General features: G+C 52.0%; 1 protein-coding gene across 1 annotated transcript in view; it reads left to right on the top strand.

Annotated features, from left to right (window-relative positions):
• The first annotated feature begins 10417 nt into the window (after window positions 1-10417).
• LOC116944478 (putative RNA-binding protein 19) overlaps window positions 10418-23469 on the top strand; it is a 53058-nt gene continuing 40006 nt past the window's right edge. The window contains exons 1-10 of the mRNA XM_032958104.2: window positions 10418-10650; window positions 12307-12489; window positions 13079-13186; window positions 13863-13904; window positions 15537-15864; window positions 16395-16542; window positions 17429-17549; window positions 17805-17882; window positions 18634-18712; window positions 20776-20847. Coding sequence (XP_032813995.2) covers window positions 10615-10650; window positions 12307-12489; window positions 13079-13186; window positions 13863-13904; window positions 15537-15864; window positions 16395-16542; window positions 17429-17549; window positions 17805-17882; window positions 18634-18712; window positions 20776-20847 — 1195 coding nt within the window. The 5' untranslated portion in view covers window positions 10418-10614. The remainder of the gene's footprint in view (window positions 10651-12306; window positions 12490-13078; window positions 13187-13862; window positions 13905-15536; window positions 15865-16394; window positions 16543-17428; window positions 17550-17804; window positions 17883-18633; window positions 18713-20775; window positions 20848-23469) is intronic.

The raw sequence follows: 23469 nt of genomic DNA, 5'->3' as shown, positions 1-23469 counted from the left end.
GATGAGGGGCTTCCTCTATTCGAGGATTGACAATTCCGTCGTTGCAAGGGCTGACGTTATAACAACGTGACGTTTAACACGGAGGGAGGGAGGGAGAGTGGAGGGTAACGGATTTCTCACGATTAATCGTCCGTTCTTTTTGGGGGGGTGTTCAAGACCGCTGCGTAATGATCTGGTGCAAAATCTTGTGTCGTGAGACCCTTTCACCACCCAACGCAGCCAAACAAATCAAATCGTCACCTGGTGCTCGAGCGATGAACGACGAGCGGGGTGAATGTGACTCGCTCGCCCGGCCGGGTAAGTGAGAATTGTTCCGTGACGCTATTTTTAACTATTTTACACTTTTTTTAACACCTCGATAAGACCCACAAATGATAGCTCAACAAAAGTGGCTTGTCACGTGGAAAGGGGCCGTCCGTAAATGACGTCACGCACCTGGGCGGGGGGTGGAGGGGGGGGGTCAGACATTTGTGACGATGTGTGACGAGGGGGGGGGGTGGGGGGTTGAGAAATGTGACGTCACATCAAAATGCGCAACTTTAAATAAATATAGACGACACGTTCCACTTAATTAAATAGACTTTTTTAAATAAATGTTTTCTCCTACAACATCAGAGTGCAGCGCCACGTTAAATACGCAACTACAATGACAATACTAGATTTCAAGCTTTCGTGACTGCCAGGATCCATACTCTTTGGTTCTATTGGGTAAAGTTTTTACCCAATAGAACCAAAGAGTATACAATGACAATAGTTTAAAGCGATTTGAAGCATTTTTCGATTTAAAGCTTTCGTGACTGCAAGGATTCATCTTCTTTGGTTCTTTCGGTAAAGTCACCAAGTAGAATGAGAATAAAATAATAAATTTATCAAATAAAATAACACAATAATATTCTCACGACGTTTCGGCCACAACACAAGCGGCCTTCATCAGGTGAAGGGACGAGACTGTCTGGTAGGACAGCGCTGGAGTGAAAGAGCCACGTTCAGATCACGACCTTTAAGCTGTGTGAGAGGAAACAAAGCGCCTTGACAAAGGAATTAGCATATAATTTAGCATTGAAATGGCTGAATGATTAGCTTGTGACTGGTCACAGAAATAGCTATGTTAAAGTTAAAGCATACACATCTGCAGAGGCACCCCTTGACAAAGGAATTAGCATAGAATTTAGCATTGAAATAGCTAAGTTAAAGCATACACATCCGCAGAGGCACCCCTTTCAATGCTAAATTCTATGCTAATTCCTTTGTCAAGGGGTGCCTCTGCGGATGTGTATGCTTTAACTTAGCTATTTCAATGCTAAATTATATGCTAATTCCTTTGTCAAGGCGCTTTGTTTCTTCTGACACAGCTTAAAGGTCTTGATCTGAACGTGGCCTTCTTCACTCCAGCGCTGTCCTACCAGACAGTCTCGTCCCTTCACCTGATGAAGGCTGCTTGTGTTGTGGCCGAAACGTCGTGAGAATATTATTGTGTTATTTTATTTTATAAATTTATTATTTTATTCTCATTCTACATGACTTTACCGAAAGAACCAAAGAAGATTTGAAGCATGTTTTATTTTAGGGGGGGGGGGGGCAGAGCTTTGTGACGTCATATTTGAGGGGGGGGGGGGTCTGATTTTTTGTGACGCCGTGTGACGATGGGGGAGGGGGGAGGTCAAAAATCGTCCAAAATCGCGTGACGTCATTCATGGGCGGCCCCAAATACTCTAAGGGAATGTTCCTAAAGGTGGAGGGGAAATCCCGGAGGGCGTGGAAGAAAATCCACGCGACCACAGGGGAGAGAGAGAGAGAGACACGCACACTCCAAATATACAGCAGCAGGTGTCAGGGTCGGGATCGAACCCACGACCTCCTGTATACCAGGCGAGGTAGTTAACATCTCATAGCCACCGTGATGATGAGAGAGAGAGAGACACGCACACTCCAAATATACAGCAGCAGGTGTCAGGGTCGGGATCGAACCCACGACTTCCTGTATACCAGGCGAGGTAGTTAACATCTCCTAGCCACCGTGATGATGATGAGAGACGCAGACTCCAAATATACAGCAGGTGTCAGGGTCGGGATCAAACCCACGACCTCCTGTATACTAGGCGAGGTAGTTAACATCTCATAGCCACCGTGATGATGATGAGAGAGAGAGAGACGCGCACACTCCAAATACACAGCAGGTGTCAGGGTCGGGATCGAACCCACGACCTCCTGTATACCAGGCGAGGTAGTTAACATCTCATAGCCACCGTGATGATGATGAGAGAGAGAGAGACACGCACACTCCAAATATACAGCAACAGGTATCAGGGTCGGGATCGAACCCACGACTTCCTGCATACCAGGCGAGGTAGTTAACATCTCCTAGCCACCGTGATGATGAGAGAGAGACACGCACACTCCAAATATACAGCAGCAGGTGTCAGGGTCGGGATCAAACCCACGACTTCCTGCATACCAGGCGAGGTAGTTAACATCTCCTAGCCACCGTGTTGATGATGAGAGAGAGACACGCACACTCCAAATACACAACAGGCGTCAGGGTCGCGATCAATCCCGCGACCTCCTGTCCACCGGGCGAGGTAGTTAACATCTCACCACGTTAACTGAGCCTCTTTTGATTTGAGCAAATCATTTCGCCCAGATCAACCGTTCACTTCCCCTTCCCGTCTTTGCTCGAGTCCACCAACCCTGACTCGCCCCATCCCCCTTGCCACTCACCGAGGTCCCTGGGCGAGGGAGTTTACTTCCTCGAGTTGAGCGGAAACAACGAACCGACGCCTCCTTGGCGGAGCGGTTTGTGCAGCTGTGCTGGGTGGCAGAGGGCCTCGCGACACAACGTTAAAGGGCCGGATCCATTACTTACGGTGGCCGAACCCATCGGTGCTGGTTTCTGTCGATTTCAAGAGGTGGATAATTTTTTACGACATTCTTTATATTTTGTCCGTCATGTATTTTTCTAACCAAGAGATGAGATATATATTTTGTAAACTTTTGCGAGTTTTTTTGGGGGGGGGTGCAGAGGGGGGGCGGGCTGGGGGCTCTCGTTTAATTTTTTACGTGATGACTTGTATAGTAATTATGCAACTTTATGGTAATTATGGTTACCAATCGTTATTACTCTCCCGTTGTGTCGATGGTGTCCCTCTGGGTTACAATTCCAGGGAACCAGGCCAATGGTTCAGATTGCTGTGATGATATTTTTTTCATTATTGTTGTCGACAATTGTTATAATTATTGTGCCGCTTGTGTACCCAGGAAAGCCTCACCCACTGAGTCTCAAGACTCCCCTTCAGGAGAGTGCTGTCAGGTTTTCGCTGTAAGAGGCTGGCGATGATTGCTGCTGCTGCTGCTGCTGCTCGTAATAATCGTTCGGCTCGCGAGTGATGTCCAAGCGCTCTCAGAAACGGAATCTTTATTTATCCTTGGAGAAATCCGATGAGCTGTAAAGCTCTTTTTCACTGATGTCCAATCGGGGCACGTCAGAACGTTACAGGAACAAACAATACAACAACACGTTAGGAGTGCAAAGTATAGGAAATGTAAACATCACTTTTAAAAAATATAAACTATGTTTTATCTTAGCAAGTAAGGCCGCCATGGTGGCGAGATGTTAACTACCTCGCCTGGTATACAGGAGGTCGTGGGTTCGATCTGTATATTTGGGGGTTGCGTGTTCTCTCTCCTCGTGGTCGCTTGGATTCTTTCTCTCGGTCTCCTAGGCTTTTCCCTACACACATTTAGAATTGACCTGCATGTTGATTCTTTGGCTGGTAAAGATTTCCACGCGATGCGAAGCCACTTCGTTGAGCTGTCATTTGCGATAGCCAGGTCGCTTCTGGAAGATTATAAAAAAACAACAGCTGTATTCCCCAGTGGGCCTTACCCGGTCAAATAAAAAATAGTTTTAGTTTAAAGCCCCACTGAGCTATGTAGTTGCTTTTTTCAGAAGCGGCATGGCCACAAAAGATAGCCCAACGAAGTGGCTCGTCATCGCGTGGAGCTCCGGAAAAGGAGTTTTGGTCGCAGGCTCTGAACTCTGGGCTATGAGTTCTCAATTGCGCGAAATAATTCTGCCAATTTGGCCGCGAAGCAACAAAACAAAACAACCAGATACACTGGGGATATTTGGTTTATTGTTTTTTTTAGGATCGGCATCTTTAGTTGCCGTGGCAGAAATCAGATGAGCTTTGAAGCCCTTTGTTCACCAGTGTCCAGTTGGAGCAGGTCAGAACGTTACAGCAACAAGCAATGCAACAACACGATAGGAATGCAAAGTTTAGGGAAGGTAAAACAAAAAACAATCGCTAAAAATAAACGAAGATGAAACTTTTGATTTAAAACTTTCGTGACTGCAGGGATTCATATTCTTGGATCTTTCGGTAAAGTCACGTAGAAGGGAAACAATAAAATAATAAAAATATAAAACAATAAAATAATAAAAATATAAAACGTTTCGACTGCAACACAAGCAATCATCATCAGGTGTGAAAAACAGCAAGAAAATTTTAAAAAAGGTGGCGTTTAAAAAAAAGCCACTTTTTCAAAAATTTTTTTAAACCGCCACTTTTTAAATTTTCTTGCTGTTTTTCACACCTGATGATGATTGCTTGTGTTGCAGTCGAAACGTCGTGAGAATTTTATATTTTTATTTTTTTATTGTTTCCCTTCTTCGTGACTACCGAAAGAACCAAGAACATGAAGATGAAACTCTTTTTGTTTTGCCGGGTAAACCAACACTGATCAATTCGTTATTTCTCATGCCGTTTAGCCAGCACGTCTGGGCAGGAAGAGGTGGGTGTACACACATTTTAGCGCACCGCACGGGACCCTGAAGATCACCGAACTGCGGTTGTACCCATTTTATATATCGACCCGTACACTTGTGTATGGTTGACCGATTTCCACGGCTGACGAGGCGTGGGGAGGCCTTCATTCAGCAGCGTATTGAGCAAGGGCTGTACATGATGATGATGTTGTTGGTGATGACTACGATGATTTATTAATTGATTAATTCATTATTATTTACATGTTTACCTCTGTATTTGATTTACATTTTTTTTCTCGCGATCTGATTTGTTGCGTCGCATTATATAGATACCTCGTGTTGGAGTATCCCCGACCACCCATACACTAGCCCCGCCCACTCATTCACTAGCCCCGCCCACTCATTCACTAGCCCCTTCCACTCATTCACTAGCCCCTCCCACTCATTCACTCGCCTCGCTCACTCATTCACTAACCCGCCCAGTCATTCACCATCCCGCCCATTCATTCTCTAGCCCCGCCCACTCATTCACTAGCCCCGCCCACTCATTCACTAGCCCCTCCCACTCATTCACTAGCCTCGCTCACTCATTCACTAGCCCCTCCCACTCATTCACTAGCCTCGCTCACTCATTCACTAACTCGCCCAATCATTCACCATCCCACCCATTCAGTCACTAGCCCCGCCCACTCATTCACTAGCCCCGCCCACTCATTCACTAGCCCCGCCCACTCATTTCACTAGCCCCGCCCACTCATTCACTAGCCCCTCCTACTCATTCACCAACCCGCCCAATCATTCACCATCCCCGCCTACTCATTCACTTACCCGCCCAATCATTCACTAGCCCCTCCCACTCATTCACTAGCCTCGCTCACTCATTCACCATCCCCGCCCATTCATTCACTAGCCACGCCCACTCATTCACCACCCTCGCCCATTCATTCACTAGCCCCACCCGCTCATTCACTAGCCCCGCCCACTCATTTACCAGCCCCGCCCACTCATTCACCATCCCTCCCATTCATTCACTAGCCCCACCCGCTCATTAACTAGCCCCGCCCACTCATTCACCACCCTCGCCCATTCATTCACTAGCCCCACCCGCTCATTCACTAGCCCCGCCAAATCATTCACCATCCCGCCCATTCATTCACTAGCCCGGCCCACTCATTCACCATCCCTCCCATTCATTCACTAGCCCCACCCGCTCATTCGCTAGCCACGCCCGCTCATTCACTAGCCCCGCCCGCTCATTCACTAGCCCCACCCGCTCATTCACTAGCCCCGCCCACTCATTCACCATCCCTCCCATTCATTCACTAGCCCCACCCGCTCATTCACTAGCCCCGCCCACTCATTCACCATCCCTCCCATTCATTCACTAGCCCCGCCCGCTCATTCGCTAGCCACGCCCGCTCATTCACTAGCCCCATCCGCTCATTCACTAGCCCCGCCCACTCATTCACCGCCCCCACCCGTTCATTCACTAGCCCCACCCGCTCATTCACTAGCACGGCCCACTCTTTCACCATCCCAGACCACTCATTCACTAGCCCCACCCGCTCATTCACTAGCACCGCCCACTCATTCACTAGCCCCGCCCACTCATTCACCATCCCAGACCACTCATTCACTAGCCCCCCCCGCCCACTTTCACAACCCCGCCCACTACTCCCGTGACCACGCCCCTCTGTCGAGTACGAGGTCAGGACATTTGAAACCGGGAACAAATTCCGGAATGTTTTATTTCATATTTTTTACAATTTATGTTTTTGTTCCGGCTAAACCGGGGCCGTTCCGGCTATTACCGGGACGTTGGTAACTTTATTTCGGTTGTGGCGTTGTTGGCGCGACTGTTGTTGGTTAAGCGGGCACACGTGACTGCCAGGCGTTGGACTGTACCTCTAAGTGTCCTCACGTATACTCGTGTACGAGGTCACACACACACACACATTTGTGGATGTACACACACATGTGCACACATGCGCACTCTGTAAACACACTTGTGTACAAATGCAAAGCTCCCCCTTATAGCCTCGACAGACCTTTGTGGAAAGTGCTGTTTCACAAACCTGTGCACATCCACAGTTGAAGACACACACACGCGCTTGAGATCACGACGGGAGGGGGACCCTGGGGGAGGCATGGCTGCGACCCGCACCTTGATGACCCCTTGACCTCAAATTGTCTTCCCTCCTCCTTCTCTACCTCCTCCTCCTCCACCTCTACCTCCTCCCTCAACCTCCTCTCGCCTCTCCTCCACTCTCCCTCCCCTTCTCCACCTCATCACCACTGTGCCTTGTTCGAGGAGGGGACGGTGTTAGCTTGAGATGATGTATTTTATACCTCGACTCGTCATTTGTATTATTTGATTTATATATATATTTTTTCTCTCTGGCAAAAGACGAAAGAAGTGTTTGAGCAGAATCGTAACCTTGACTCCAATAAAGTTGGTGCGCAAAGAGCAGTTTTCCCACGCGTGTGTGAATTATGTGGGTGGGTAGGGGGGGGGTTGTGGTGGTGATGGTGAGGATGGACACAATTCTAGATTTGAAGCTTTCGTGACTGCAAGGATCCATACTCTTTGGTTCTATTCGGTAAAGTCACGTAGGTAAATACGTGACTTTACCGAATAGAACCAAAGAGTATGGTCACAATTGTGACGGTGGCGGTGATGGTGTAGATAGTGATGACGGTGGTGATGGGGAGGGTGATGATGGTGGTAAGAGTGGCCATGATGGTGATGGTGGTGAAGATAGTGATGGTGGCGGTGATGGTGAGGGTGATGATGGTGGTAATGGTGGCCATAATGGTGATGGGGAGGGTGATGATGGTGGTAAGGGTGGCCATAATCGTGACGGTGGTGTAGATAGTGATGACGGTGGTGATGGGGAGGGTGCTAATGGTGGAAAGTGTGGCCATAATGGAAATGGGGAGGGTGATGATGGTGGTAAGGTTGATCATAATGGTGATGATAGTGATGATGGTGGTGATGGTTTTGGTGGTTATAATGGTGATGGTGAGGATAGTGATTGTGGTGAGGGTGATCATAATGGTGATGATAGTGATCATTGCGTTCGACTCCCCTAGGTCGACTCAGCCTCAAATGAGTACCTGGTACGGTGTGTAGACATCGCCACGAGGCAGACAAAGGCGTCCGGGTGTGGTGCTGGCCACCCACCCCCTCGTGTACCATGCCGGCCTTCTTAGGTGCTCACTAACAGCACTTGCCCCTACAATCTTTTAGGGCTATATGGGGGAATCTTCGTCTCAGTTAATGATGATAATGGTAACAATGGCGACGATGGTGTTTCTGATGATTGAGATCAAGGTGATGTTATTTTGAACGGGTGTAAAAGTTGGATATAAATCCCACAGGAGACGAACTCGTCATCGGCCTTGATCACTCCGCCGTTGGATGAGTTGTCTGCCCCCTGTAACCTGCCGACGCGCCAATACTGGACATCTGTGAAAAGGAGCTTCATAGCTCATCGGATTCCTCCAGTCTAAATAAAAAGATTCCTCATCCCGTTCGACCATACTTCACCACGCTGGTCGGCGGTGGGTTGCCGAAGGCGATTGAATGAGCTGCCCATGACCGGTCGAGGATATCACTCGCCACTGACGTTAGCAGTGGCCGGGAATTCCAACGCGGGTGATCCCTAGCGTCGGGTGTGCCACGGTAGCTGGGAGATGTTAACTCCCTCGCCCGGCCTGCAGGAGGTCATGGGTTCAATCCGACCCCGACGGTGCCTGCTGCTGCTGCAGCAGTATTTGTAGTTTGCGTGTCTCTCTCCCCGTGGTCGCGTGACGTCGAGAGTTGCACGCGGTGATAAACCACTTCGTTTAAGCTATCAGTTGTGGCCGTGTCGGCTGTGAAAACACAAGCTAAATATCTCAGTGGGCTTTTTGATTTAAAGCTTTCGTGACTGCAGTGATTCATATTCTTGGTTCTTTCGGTAAAGTCACCACGTATAAGAGAAACAATAAAATAATAAAAATACATATAAAACAATAAAATTCTCACGACGTTTCGACTGCAACACAAGCAGTCATCATCAGGTGTGAATACCAACGGCAAGAAACATTTGGTTTTCACACCTGATGATGACCGTTTGTGTTACGGTCGAAACGTCGTGAGAATTTTTATTGTTTTATATATATGTTTGTATTATTTTATTGTTTCCCTTCAACGTGACTTTACCGAAAGAACCAAGAATATATCTCAGTGGGCTTTAAACTAAGAGGATGTTGTCTTTATTTGACCAGGTAAGGCCCACTGAGCGATGTCGCTGTTTATTTTCAGAAGCGACCTGGCTGTCACGAATGACAGCTCGGCGAAGTGGCTTAGGGGCTGTCCATAAATGACGTCAAGCAATTTTGGACGATTTTTGACGTCACAAAGCTCTGCCCCCTCCCCCCCCACAAAATATAAAACGTGCTTCAAATCGCTTTAAACTATTGTCATTGTAGTGCGTATTTAATGTGGCGCTGCACTCTGATGTTGTAGGAGAAAACATTTATAAAAAAGTCTATATAACTAAGTAGAACATATTCTTGGTTCTTTCGGTAAAGTCACGTTGAAGGGAAGCAATAAAATATTTTATTATTTATATTTTATTATTTTATTGTTTCCCTTCAACGTGACTTTACCGAAAGAACCAAGAATATTAATCACTGCAGTCACGAAAGATTTAAATCAAAATTTAAGTAGAACATGTCTCGGACCGCATTCGTGAACACAAAGCAGACCTGAAACACGGTAGGACCAACACCTCAGCCGTGGCAGATCACTGTAATAATTCAGTAGGTTCACATGACATTGACTTCTCCAAGACAGAAGTTCTTTGCAAGCCATCTGGCTACCATTAGAGATTCGTTCATGAGGCTATCCACATATACAAACACAGAGACAATTTCAACCGAGAAGATGGATTCTGGCTTAGCAATCATTGGAAGGATATGATAAACCATTTCGGGTCGTAATTGATTGATCACGCTTACGGTGGCTTTCAGACCGCATCCATTATTTTCGTCTCCCCCCTCCTCTTTTCCGAACATAGATGGACTCGTCCATCTGAATGACTGCCAAATCGCTCTCCGTGGTGCTAACGTTAAAAATAACCCGCCACTTTTTTCAAATCTTCTTGTTGTGGTTTTCACACCTGATTATGATTGCTTGTGTTGCAGTCGAAACGTCGTGAGAATTTTATTGTTTTATATTTTTATTATTTTATTGTTTCCCTTCTACGTGACTTTACCGAAAGAGCCAAGAATATAAGTAGAACGTGTTGTCTTTATTTATTTAAAATTGCGCATTTTGATGTGACGTCATATTTCTCAAACATCCCCCCCCCTCGTCACACATCGTCACAAATGTCTGACCCCCCCGCCCCCCCTAGGTGCGTGACGTCATTTATGGACTGTCCCTCAACATCGCGTGCAAATCTATTGCAGGCAAATAATTATGGAAATGCATGTTGATTCTCCATGTGGAGGGAAAAAGCCAGAAGACCGAGAAAAAGATCCAAGCAACCACCAGGGGAGAGAGAGAAAGAGCTGCGTAGCTTCGTGGGCATTAGCTGGTAAAATAAAAAAAACCTTTTATTTAACAGCGCGCAGTGAGCTAACCACTGCCCCACCGCTCCCTCCACCACTCCCCCCTCCGCTTCACCCCTCCGCCCCCCCCCCTCTCCTCAACCACGTGACCGTGACCACGTGCTCCCCCGTGTGTGCATCGTGGAGACGCGGCGTGGGACCGGTGCGGAGTCTCTAACTCGGAGTTCAACTCGCCGAGAGCCCGTGGGGGAGGGGAGTTCGCTTTTTTTTAACTCCCCTCGCACGCCATGTCTCGCCTCATCGTCAAGAACCTGCCCAACTCGGTGAGGGGTCGTGGCGGCGGCCGAGAGAGCACGAGAGCGAGTAGGCCTCTCCGGGAGGCCTCGGTCTGGCCTAGAAAGCCCTGCCGGGGTTTGGTGAATGGGCTCCCGCGAGGAGGAGAACGCCGAGGCGGGGCGGTGATTATGGTGGTGCCGATGGTCGTGATTATTGATGAAGGTGGATGGAGGTGGTGTTCATAATGTGGGGAGCGGTCGTGTTTGCGGTTAGTGCGCAGCGTTACGAACTCGGCGACCGAGTTACACCGAGCGACGAACATCTCAACCGGTCATGGGCCTCCCCTAGGTCGACTCAGCATCAAATGAGTAACTTGGTGCGGTGTGTAGTAAACATCGCCACTGGGGAGACAAAGGCGACCGGGCGTGGTGCTGGCCACCCACCCCCTTGTGTGCCGTGCCGGCCTTGATAGGTGCTGCTCGCTAACGGCACTTGCCCCAACAGTCCGTTAAGGCTACACGGGGGGGATCTTCATAATGTTGATGTGGTGCTGGTAGGGGTAGAGATGACGATGGGGGGGTGGTTATATATGTCTTGGTGATGTGATGATTATGATAGGGTTAGTAAAGATGGTGGTGATGACGGTAATGATAGTGGTGGGAGTCGTGATGGTACTAGTGATGGTACTAGTGATGTTTGTGATGGTGATCGAAATGGTTGTTGTGGTGGTGGTGATTGGGAGCGGCACGCGGTGGTTTAGTGCACCCGCAACAAACCTGGCGACCCGAGTTCGATTCCCGCTCATGACCAATAGCAGTGGCTAATATCTGAATCGATCCTGTGTTTTCCCAACTTATGCTTACGTGAGTACTTGCTACGATGTGTAAATACCAGCACAGGGGAGATAAATGCGTCCAGGTGTGGTTCTGGCCATGCCACTTGGCCTTCGTAGGTATTCGCTAGCAGCACTTGCCCTAACAGTCTGTTAAAGCCTAGATGGGCGATCTTTTTTTCTTTTTGGTGGTGATGGAGGGGTGATGATGATGATGGTGGAACTGGTAATTAATGGTGGTGATGGAGTGGTGGTGATGTTGGTAATGATATTGGTGGCGGTTTATGGTGATGCTGATGATAGTGGTGGTGGTGGTATTTGGAAGTGACAATGGTGATGTTACTCGTGTCTTTTGTGATGGTAGTGGTATTTCGTTGTGGTGTTGGTAATGCTAATGCAGACATGGGCAAAGTACGGCCCCCGGGCCGTATACGGCCCGTTGGGCTTTTTAATCAGGTCCGTCGAACTTGTCCAAATATTATTATTATTATTGAATTTTACCTTTCTCCTGCAATGCTGCCATTTCCCCATTAGATGGCGCACTTTGCCTTGCAAATAAATGCTTTGCTACCTGTTAAAGGCCAAATCCTTTCATGTAATGATTTTTACACGTCATTTATTATTAGTTCACACAAACACTCCGTCCATCTGTTCCTGGCCCGGCCCCATCTGTCAAATTTTAGAACCCATTGTGGCCCGCGAGTCAAACAATTTTTTCCCACCCCTGTGCTAATGGTTGTTGTGGTGGTGATATGGGAAGAGGCGGCGGTTTCGTAATTTTGTCATTATTTAGAAACGTATATAGTTGATATATATATATAGTTCGTGGTTGCATCAAGAACATGGACCATGGTGACCTCCTGACCCCCAGATGACGGACACGCGCTTGCGCGATCTGTGCACCGAGTTTGGCGCCGTCACGGATTGCCGGATCCGGAGGGACGCCGCCGGGAGGTCACGTCGCTTCGGGTTCCTCGGCTTCTCCAGCGAGGACAGCGCCCAGCAGGCCCTGGGGGCGCTCAACGGCTCCTACGTGGGCAGCTCGCGAGTCACGGTGAGGGCCCCCCTTCACCAGACCACCCCCCCACCCCCCCCCCCACTAGGACCCCCCCCACTGCCCCCACCGCCGTCACGGCAGTGCCGGACTAACTTAAGGGCGCCACGGTGGTGAGATGTCAACTACCTCACCCGGTACACAGGAGGTCGTGGGTTTGATCCAAACCCTGACATCTGTTGTATATTTGGAGTTTGCGTGTCTCTCTCCCTGGGTAGGCGAGTGCGTGAGTGGTATATAAGGTGAGTGAATGAGTGGGTGGGTGAGTGAATGAGTGAAGAAATGAGTGGGTGAGTGAGATTCAAGGTGAGTGAACGGGTGTGTGAATGGTAAGGGGGTAAATGGTTGAGTGAGAAAAAGGTACAGCAAGAAACAAATTCCTGTCTCATCTGTATGGGATAGATATTTGCCCTCTCGCGTGCATTCACGCACCAAATTAGCATTCACTTTGCATCTCACTATTTAATTAGCGTCCCATTAACATATAATTTGCATGTGGTTCGAGTCTCGCTGTTGCCTGCTTTGCCGCTCGTTTTCACGGGGACGCGATGGGCACATCGGTGGTGATTGCTCATTGGTTGTCTCGCAGGTGGAGCTTTGCAAGCCCCTGGGGCAGTTCACAGGAAGCGGGCGGCACAAAGCTTCCCAGAATGCTGAGCGGCGACCAAAGGGGGACGGCTCATCCGCCAAGGCCAAGGTGACCTTCCCGGAGGTTGTGACCTTTGAGGGGTCACGACCTACGGGGGAGAGGAGGAGGAGCTGTGGGTGTGTGACCTGATATTCCGAGTTCCACGGCTGGGTCTCTCAGCGGGGTTCACAAGGGCGCCACGGTGGCGAAGATGTTAACTACCTCGCCTGGAACGCAGGAGGTCACGGGTTCCATCCCGACCCTGACGCCTGTATGTTTGGAGTTTGCGCGTCTCTCTCCCTGTGGTCGCGTGGATTTTCCCCGGGTCCTGCGGTTTTTCCCTCCACGTTTAGAATCAACGTGCACCTCAGAGTATTTTGCTGCTGTGATTTTCCACGTGATGATAAGCTAATTGGCCAGGTCGCTTATGAAAAAGAGCTGTATAGCCGAGCGGGCCTTACGTGGCAAAATAACAAAATTGGTTTCGTTTTAGTTTCTGTGTTGGAGACACTGAGCCAACACCGCTGAGACCCTGTGTTTCAATCCGGGTTTCGTCTCCAGCCATAGATAGGTTTACACTTGGTTGTAGGATGTATTGGGTCTCTGCCCAGTCGCAGTCGACTCTCGTAGAGACTCGTAGACTTGCACAGAGTCTGATAGATTTACATAGACTGGGTTCGGATTGAACCGGGATCTCAGGTGCAGGGGATTGATGGACCTGGTGGTCTGCGTTGTTTGCCCACAGACGCCAGCAAAGAAAGGGAAACCAACAGGAGCCCTGGGAGAAGTGAGTGATGCACACACATGCTCACTCACACAGCGTGCACTCACTCAGCGTGCACTCACTCACACAGCGTGCACTCATACAGCGTGCACCCACTCACACAGCGTGCACTCACTCACACAGCGTGCACTCACTCGCACAGCTTGCACCCACTCACACAGCATGCACTCACACAGCGTGCACTCACTCACACAGCGTGCACTCACTCACACAGCGTGCACTCACTCACACAGCGTGCACTAACTCACACTCCGTGCACTCACTCACACAGCGTGCACCCACTCACACAGCGTGCACTCACTCACACAGCGTGCACTCACACAGCGTGCACTCACTCACACAGCGTGCACTCACTCACACAGCGTGCACTCACTCACACAGCGTGCACTCACTCATACAGCGTGCACCCACTCACACAGCGTGCACTCACTCACACAGCGTGCACTCACTCACACAGCGTGCACCCACTCATACAGCGTGCACCCACTCACACAGCGTGCACTCACTCACACAGCGTGCACTCACTCACACAGTGTGCACCCACTCATACAGCGTGCACTCACTCACACAGCGTGCACTCACTCACTCACACAGCGTGCACTCACTCACACAGCATGCACTCACACAGCGTGCACTCACTCACAACAGCATGCACCCACTCACACAGCGTGTACTCATTCACACAGCGTGCACTCACTCACACAGCGTGCACTCACTCACACAGCGTGCACTCACTCACACAGCGTGCACTCACTCACACAGCGTGCACTCACTCACACAGCGTGCACCCACTCACACAGTGTGCACCCACTCACACAGCGTGCACTCACTCACACAGCGTGCACTCACTCACACAGCGTGCACTCACTCACACAGCGTGCACTCACACAGCGCGCACTCACCCACTCACTCACACAGCGTGCACTCACTCGCACAGCGTGCACTCACTCACACAGCGTGCACTCACTCAGCGTGCACTCACAGCGTGCACTCACTCACACAGCGTGTACTCACTCACACAGCGTGCACTCACTCACACAGCATGCACCCACTCACTCACACAGCGTGCACTCACTCACACAGCATGCACCCACTCACTCACACAGCGTGCACTCAATCACACAGCGTGCACTCACTCTGCGTGCACTCACTCACACAGCGTGCACTCACTCACACAGCGTGCACTCACTGACACAGCGTGCACTCACTCACACAGCGTGCACTCACTCGCACAGCGTGTAGTCACAACTGTGTAGCGCGCACATGTATAGCACACCTGTATGACAATACCTCTGTGTGTGTACGCGTGTGTATGGGGAGCGGTGGTGCAATGGTTAGCGCACTGCGCTGCTTTCCCGGCCACCCGAGCTAGATTGCCGCTCACAGCCAACACCAGTGACGATTCATCCGAACCGGTTGTGGACCTCCCTCCCCTAGGTAGACTCGGCCTTAAATGAGTAGCTGGTGCTGTGTGTATCAAACATCAGCGCTGGGGAGACAAAGGCGGCCGGGTGTGGTGTTCGCCACCCACCTCGCGCGTCTTGCCGGCCTTCGGAGGTGTTACTCACTTGGGGGGCGGGGGGGGGGTGGGGGGGGCCTTTGTCTCAATCTTCTTCCGTGCGTGCGAGTGCACAGGTGCAGACGGACTCCGGATTCTCCGAGTTCCTGGAGGCTCACGTCAACCGCGCCGAGTCCACCTTCTGGGGCAACGACGATTGTACGCTTGGTCGCCACCCCGCGGCCAAGAAGGGCGTTGGCGACGCCGATGACGACGCCGATGACGGCGGCAAGGCCAAATCAAGACCCAAACGTTCGGCGGCGGGCAAACCTGGCGGAGCAACGCGCGTGCAGAGAGAGACGACCGGAGCCAAGGCTGACTACCTGAACTTTGACGACGATGACGACGGCGACGACGGCGACGACGGCGATGACGGCGATGATGGCGGAAAGGCAAGGAAGGAAGGTGAGGAGGTGATCGTGTGGTGGTGTACTGAGCGTGGCGAACGATGCTTTGTTGTGTGTGAGGATTCTAAGTGCGAGTGTGCGTGGGGGAGCGGCAGCGTGGCGGTTAGCGCCACGCTGCCGCTACCAAACCGCTCACGTCCACCAAACACCGGGTGACGGTTATCGGAACCACTCCCGGGCCTCCCCTAGGTCGACTCGGCCTCAAACGAGCACCTGGTGCGGTGTGTAGTAAACATCGCCGCTGGGGAGACAAAGGCGGCCGGGCGTGGTGCTGGCCGCCCACCCCCTCGTGGTGCCGTGCCGGCCTTCATGGGTGCTGCTCGCTAGCGGCGGCGCTTGCCCCCGGCATTTTGTCTTTGGCTGTGGCGGCGATGCCGATGGGAACACCACGTAGCCTTTCGCGAGCGTTGTCATTTCACGGTGAAGGTTTTTTTTTCTGAGTGAGATCGACGCGTTTCTAGTCACGCGATCTGGCCCAATGGGAACAGAGAGGGCGACTTTGTATGGCCGCGTGCCGACGTTGTGCAGAAGTGAAACCCGCCAACATGAAGCAGCTCTCCGACCTGGAGTACCTCCGAACGAAGGTGGTCAAGGCCCTCGGCAGCGACGACGACGACGACGACGGCGATGACGGCGGTCACGGCGAGGAGGAGGAGGAGGAGGAGGTGGAGGAGGGGTAAGGAGCGTGGTTGTGTCGCGGTGAGCGGTGACACCGTGGGGGAGTCGGGGGGGGGGGGGGGGGGCGGGGCCCTTGAGGGTCAGGCCACGCGTGCCGTGGGAGTCGTCCTATGGCAAGACTCGCGTCGCCACGGTTACGTTGTCATCATACTGGCAGTGGGAAACGCAGTGGACTGGAAGGCCAACCGGGATTCATTCACAGGAGGCAGGGGGTTAATTGTGTTTGTCTGTGGATGTCTGTCCACGTGGGAGGGGTGGGGCTGGGTGGAGAGGGGAGGGTAGGGAGGGGCTTGGTGGGGAGGGTGGGGAGGGGCTGGGTGGGGGGTGGGAGGGGTGGGGGGTGGGAGGGGTTGGGGGGTTGGGCTGGGTGGGGAGGGGCTGGGTGTGGAGGGGCTGATCACCCCGTGGTGCCCCCCTTATAAAACTCAACGTTTCACCTACTCACGCCGGCTTGTGCCCGCCCTCACAGTCGGGCACATTGTGCTGAACACACCACGTGGTGGTGGTGCCGTTGACCCTGACCACTGACCGAGCAGTCCAACGTTCCTACCAGCTCCCTCCGCAGGAATGTGTTTATTATTGCCCCTTTACCTGCTAACGTAAAAATAGTTTATTGATACGCGTGATCATTGTGCCCTCCCTCCCTCCCTCCCTCCCTCCCTCCCTCCCTCCCTCCCTCCCTCCCTCCCTCCCTCCCTCCCTCCCTCCCTCCCTCCCTCCCTCCCTCCCTCCCTCCCTCCCCTCCCTCCCTCCCTCCCTCCCTCCCTCCCTCCGAGAATGAGCGAGTCCTGTAATCGCCATGCGTGTGTTTATGGGTAACGCACGCGCCAGCATTAACCAGGGCGGCCCGCTGCGCCTACACTGCTGCTGTGCTGCGCTTGCAGTGGTGACGGTGGAGAAGGAGGTGGCGGTGGAGCGAGGAAGTCGGACAGCGATTACGAGACGGGCGGGGAGGGAGGGGCCCGGGCCGACAAGGTGAAGCAGCAACGGCGGCGACGACGAGGGGTGAGGAGTACGGATCGGCCATACTTCACCGTCACGGTCACCCCCATACCCCGTCCACAACCTCGCGCATAAGTGATGATGGCGATGACGTCGATGTCGATGAGGGCGATGATCATGCGCGTTGAGCTTCTTTCGCACCGTACGTAGGCACCCGTGCTTATCTGAGCATGACAATATTAATGGTGGTGGTTGCGAGGCTGACGACGATGTCCGTGATGGTGATGATGGTGGTGATGTTGATGATGTGTCCTGCAGAAAGTCACTGAAGAGGTGTCCGAGCCGAAAGTCGTTTTCACAGCAAAGCTACGCGGGGTCCCTTTCAACGTCAAAGAGGTGAGGATGTGTGACGGTGTGTGTGACGACGTGTGTGTGTGTGACGACGTGTGTGACGATGTGTGTGTGACCAGGTGTGACGATGTGTGTGTGACGACATGTGTGACGACGTGTGTGACGGTGTGTGTGACGACATGTGTGACGACGTGTGTGACGGTGTGTGTGACGACGTGTGTGACGGTGTGTGTGTGTGACGACGTGTGTGACCAGTGGTGACGACGTGTGTGACGACGTGTGTGTGTGACGACGTGTGTGACCAGGTGTGACGACGTGTGTGTGACGTAGTGGTTTGCGCTGCGCTACGAACCTGGCGACCCGGGTTCGATTCCCGCTCACGGCCAACACCAGTGACGATTATCTGAACTGGCCCTGGGCCTCCCCTAGGTCGACTCGGCCTCAAATGAGTACCTGGTGCGGTGTGTAAACATCGCCACTGGGGAGACAAAGACGGTCGGGCGTGGTGCTGGCCACCCACCCCCTCGTGTGCCGTGCCGGCCTTCACTGGTGCTCGCTAACAGCACTTGCCCCTACAGTCTGTTAAGGCTACACGGGGGATGTGTGTGACCGGCGGTGATGGTGTGTTTGATGGAGTTAATTTTGTTGATATTTGTGATGTTAATGATGTTTATGTTTGTAGATGATGTTGATGATGATGATGGTTTAGCTTGTAATGTAGATGATGTTAAAGATAATATTGATGAAGACGACGATTATGACGACGACGATGGCGATCGTGTGGTTCTGATTGCAGGATCGCATTCGCGAGTTCTTTCTGCCTCTGCGCCCGGAGTCCGTGCGTATCGTCACCACCAAACATGGCTCCCGCACGGGTACTGTCCTGCACACCACCGCTGTACACCATCACTGTACAACACCGCCACTGTACACCACTGTACACCACCACTGCACACCACCACTGTACACCGCCACTGTACACCGCCACTGTACACCACCACTGCACACCACCACTGCACCCCACTGTACACACTGTCTCGCATATTGTGTGCCGTGCCGGTCTTCACAGGCGCTGCTGTGCGTGTGTTCAGGCTACGTGTTTGTTTATAGGTGCTGCCGTGCGTGTGTTCAGGCTACGTGTTTATAGGTGCTGCCGTGCGTGTGTTCAGGCTACGTGTTTATTTATAGGTGCTGCCGTGCGTGTGTTCAGGCTACGTGTTTGTCACAGGTGATGCCGTGTGTGTGTTCAGGCTACGTGTTTATAGGTGCTGCTGTGAGTGTGTTCAGGCTACGTGTTTATTTATAGGCGCTGCCGTGCGTGTGTTCAGGCTACGTGTTTGTCACAGGTGCTGCTGTGCGTGTGTTCAGGCTACGTGTTTATAGGTGCTGCTGTGCGTGTGTTCAGGCTTCGTGTTTATAGGTGCTGCTGTGAGTGTTCAGGCTACGTGTTTGTTTATAGGTGATGCTGTGAGTGTGTTCAGTCTACGTGTTTGTCACAGGTGATGCTGTGAGTGTGTTCAGGCTACGTGTTTGTTTATAGCTGCTGTGTGTGTGTTCAGGCTACGTGTTTGTTTATAGGTGCTGCTGTGCATGTGTTCAGGCTACGTGTTTATAGGTGCTGCTGTGTGTGTGTTCAGGCTACGTGTTGTCACAGGTGCTGCTGTGCGTGTGTTCAGGCTACGTGTTTATAGGTGCTGCTGTGCGTGTGTTCAGGCTACGTGTTTATAGGTGCTGCTGTGCGTGTGTTCAGGCTACGTGTTTATAGGTGCTGCTGTGCGTGTGTTCAGGCTACGTGTTTATAGGTGCTGCTGTGTGTGTGTTCAGGCTACGTGTTTGTCACAGGTGCTGCTGTGCGTGTGTTCAGGCTACGTGTTTATAGGTGCTGCTGTGCGTGTGTTCAGGCTACGTGTTTATAGGTGCTGCTGTGCGTGTGTTCAGGCTACGTGTTTATAGGTGATGCTGTGCGTGTGTTCAGGCTTCGTGTTTATAGGTGCTGCTGTGCGTGTGTTCAGGCTACGTGTTTATAGGTGCTGCTGTGCGTGTGTTCAGGCTACGTGTTTATAGGTGCTGCTGTGCGTGTGTTCAGGCTTCGTGTTTATAGGTGATGCTGTGCGTGTGTTCAGGCTTCGTGTTTATAGGTGATGCTGTGCGTGTGTTCAGGCTTCGTGTTTATAGGTGCTGCTGTGCGTGTGTTCAGGCTACGTGTTTATAGGTGCTGCTGTGCGTGTGTTCAGGCTACGTGTTTATAGGTGCTGCTGTGTGTGTGTTCAGGCTTCGTGTTTATAGGTGCTGCTGTGCGTGTGTTCAGGCTACGTGTTTATAGGTGCTGCTGTGTGTGTGTTCAGGCTACGTGTTTATAGGTGCTGCTGTGTGTGTGTTCAGGCTACGTGTTTATAGGTGCTGCTGTGAGTGTGTTCAGGCTTCGTGTTTATAGGTGCTGCTGTGTGTGTGTTCAGGCTACGTGTTTATAGGTGCTGCTGTGAGTGTGTTCAGGCTTCGTGTTTATAGGTGATGCTGTGCGTGTGTTCAGGCTTCGTGTTTATAGGTGATGCTGTGCGTGTGTTCAGGCTTCGTGTTTATAGGTGCTGCTGTGCGTGTGTTCAGGCTACGTGTTTATAGGTGCTGCTGTGTGTGTGTTCAGGCTTCGTGTTTATAGGTGCTGCTGTGTGTGTGTTCAGGCTACGTGTTTGTTTATAGCTGCTGTGTGTGTGTTCAGGCTACGTGTTTATAGCTGCTGTGCGTGTGTTCAGGCTTCGTGTTTATAGGTGCTGCTGTGCGTGTGTTCAGGCTACGTGTTTATAGCTGCTGCTGTGTGTGTGTTCAGGCTTCGTGTTTGTCACAGGTGCTGCTGTGTGTGTGTTCAGGCTACGTGCTTATAGGTGCTGCTGTGCGTGTGTTCAGGCTACCTGTTTATAGGTGCTGCTGTGCGTGTGTTCAGGCTACGTGTTTGTCGATTTCAAGTCTGAGGCGGACCTCCGCAAGGCTCTAAAGCGCAACAAGGACTACATGGGTACGCACACACTGTACAACAACAACCGCCATTCGCCAGTAAGTGGCGGTGACGTCACCACGACGCTTGTGCCAGGCCATGTGCACCTTGAGGCCACGTGAAGTGTCGAACGCCCGCTGGCAGGAGGTCACGGGGCAGACCCAGGTGCCACGGGTCGACTGACTGAGATGACTGGCTGGTGCACCACCTGTGCCCCCTACTGTGCCTACTCGCTGTGCTTTAGCCACCCGGCGCTCCGCTCGTTGTTGTGAGTGTCGCTCCTCCGCCCTCCGTTGTTGTTGGAGGGCGACTGCCTCCAACTGCCCAGGAGCGTCCTTCACGAGCCTCCTCCACAGAGGCCGATCTTGACACCGCTGGTACCAGTCATCGGCAAGTCCACTCAGCTCCACGTCCTTCTGTACCACATCACTCCATCTCTTCTCTAGCCCGTACCGCGCCCGTTTAGCCCCCTCGATCCGGCCGAACAAAAGCTGTTTCGGCATGCGGTGGCTGGGCATGCGGGCTACATGACCCAGCCAACGCAGCCTTGCCTGCCGGAGGAGCTCACCGATGGGACCTTGCCCAAATCTTTCAAGGATTTGTGAGCTCCTCACACAATCCAGCCTGGTTAAACCCAGGATGGATCGTAGGCAGGCTAGCCTAAATGTTTCTAACCGGTGAAGATGTTCCAATAGGGGGGTCCACGTTTTGCAAGCGTAGAGAAGGGAGGGAATGACCGTGGCAGAGAAGACCTGAAGCTTGGTGCGGAGCGACAGACCAGGTGGCTTCCACACAGCGTTATGCAACCGATGAAAAGATATTGCCGCTCGACTGATTCGGAGTGAGACCTCTGCTGTTAAACTGGAGCTGGTCATAAGCACACTGCCCAGGTGTGGGAAACTCTCCACTCTCTCCACAACTGCCCCATCACCGATTGGGAGTTGTGGGGGTGGAGTGTCCGATGGTACGAAATACCCAGGCAGGTGCTTAGTTTTGGTGGGGCTGATGGTAAGGCCCCATCTCTTAGTGGCACGCTCCAGTCTCAACAGCAGCGTCTCCAACTCCTCCTCTGAATAAGCAGCTATTTCCAAATCATCGGCATACATAACGTGGTTGAGCAATAGGGAGCCATCCCTTGACCGCACCCAGGCATCGATCAGCCTCCCATTATATCTGTACCATATGGAGATTCCCCCGGTACAGATATTGAAGGCTTCACGAACTACGTGGTCAAAATAGATGTTAAATAATGTGGGAGCCAGGGGACATCCCTGTCGCACCCCAAGGTGTAGAGGGAATGGCTCGGACTCCCGGCCACGTAGTTTTACCCGGGCCCGCTCACCATCATGAAGGTCCTTAATGATCGTAAGTAGAGGGTCAGGGACTCCAAAAGCACGAAGAACAACCCAGAGCCCAGGCCTACTGATGGTATCATAGGCCTTGACCAGTTCAATAAAGCAAAGATGTAGGTTCTACTGGAATTCCCTACACCTCTGCTGTAGCAGATGGACAGAAAATATGGCATCTGTGCAGGACCGCCCTTTCCTGAAACTGCATTGGGGCTCCGCAAGCCTCTCCTCAGCGTGCCTGGCAAGGCGATGTTGAATAATCCTTGGCAGGACCTTTCCCCGCACGCTGAGGAGTGAGATGCCCCTGTAGTTGTTACAGTCTGTGCGGTCCCCCTTCTTAAAGAGGGGGACCACCAGGGCATTCTTCCAATCCTGTGGAACCCGTCCAGTGGGCCAGACTGTTGTTATGATGTCATATAGGGCAGTCTGTGCACAAACACCACCCTCCCTCAGCATTTCGCTTGGGAGATCATCTCTGCCCGCTGCCTTTCCTGGTCTCAGACTCTGGATCGCCTTCAGTACTTCCTCAACAGATGGCACCTCAGCCAGGCACTCACAGGGGGTGACTTCTTCCAATATTTGAGGCACCGCAGCCTCAGCAGGGTCATCCTCACTTTGTGCCACGATGTTTTCCTGGCTGAGGGATTTTTCCTCCCCCAGGACCTCACAGAAATGCTCAGCAAATCTGCAAACCTGTTCCTGGGGGTCGGAGATTGGATCACCGTTTTTTCCCCTAATAATGGTAATAGGTGTGGCGCTGCAGGTTACTTTTTTGATGGAGTTAAATAAAGATTTGTGATCGTGGGCCACTGAGGCAGACTCCATCTCCTGAGCAACCCGCGACCACCACCCATCCTTGCAGCGCCTCACGGCTCTCCGAACCTCCGAGCGAAGGCTGCGGTAAGCCTCCTCATTCTCTCATGTGGGATTCTGTAGCCGCTGACAGTGGGCCTGTCGCTTTTTCTCAACCATCCTGAACACCTCCTCTGTCAGCCAGGGTCTCTGGGGAGGTCCGGACCGCGTACCCAAAGCAGCCATTGCAGCTGCATGAGTCACAGTCCTAAACCTCGCCCATTTACCCTCGACATCAGGAGGAGTGGGGGACGATGCCAATCCCAGCCGCAAGCGATGATGAAATTATCGCTTGCAACTTTCATCAGATAACTGAGACCAGGCCACTTTAGGTTGGAATGGGGTCCTGGGTGTACACCCACCACCGGAGTGGAAGAATGGCAGGCGCATCTTACAGATGACAAGTCGATGGTCAGAGGGCAGATCAGCTCCACGGTAGGTC

The sequence above is a fragment of the Petromyzon marinus genome, chromosome 21, assembly GCF_048934315.1.
Source record: "Petromyzon marinus isolate PM22_M1 ecotype Great Lakes invasive population chromosome 21, UKy_Petmar_22M1.pri1.0, whole genome shotgun sequence".
In the NCBI taxonomy this organism is placed as follows: domain Eukaryota; kingdom Metazoa; phylum Chordata; class Hyperoartia; order Petromyzontiformes; family Petromyzontidae; genus Petromyzon; species Petromyzon marinus.
This window is presented reverse-complemented; position numbering and strand designations above follow the sequence as displayed.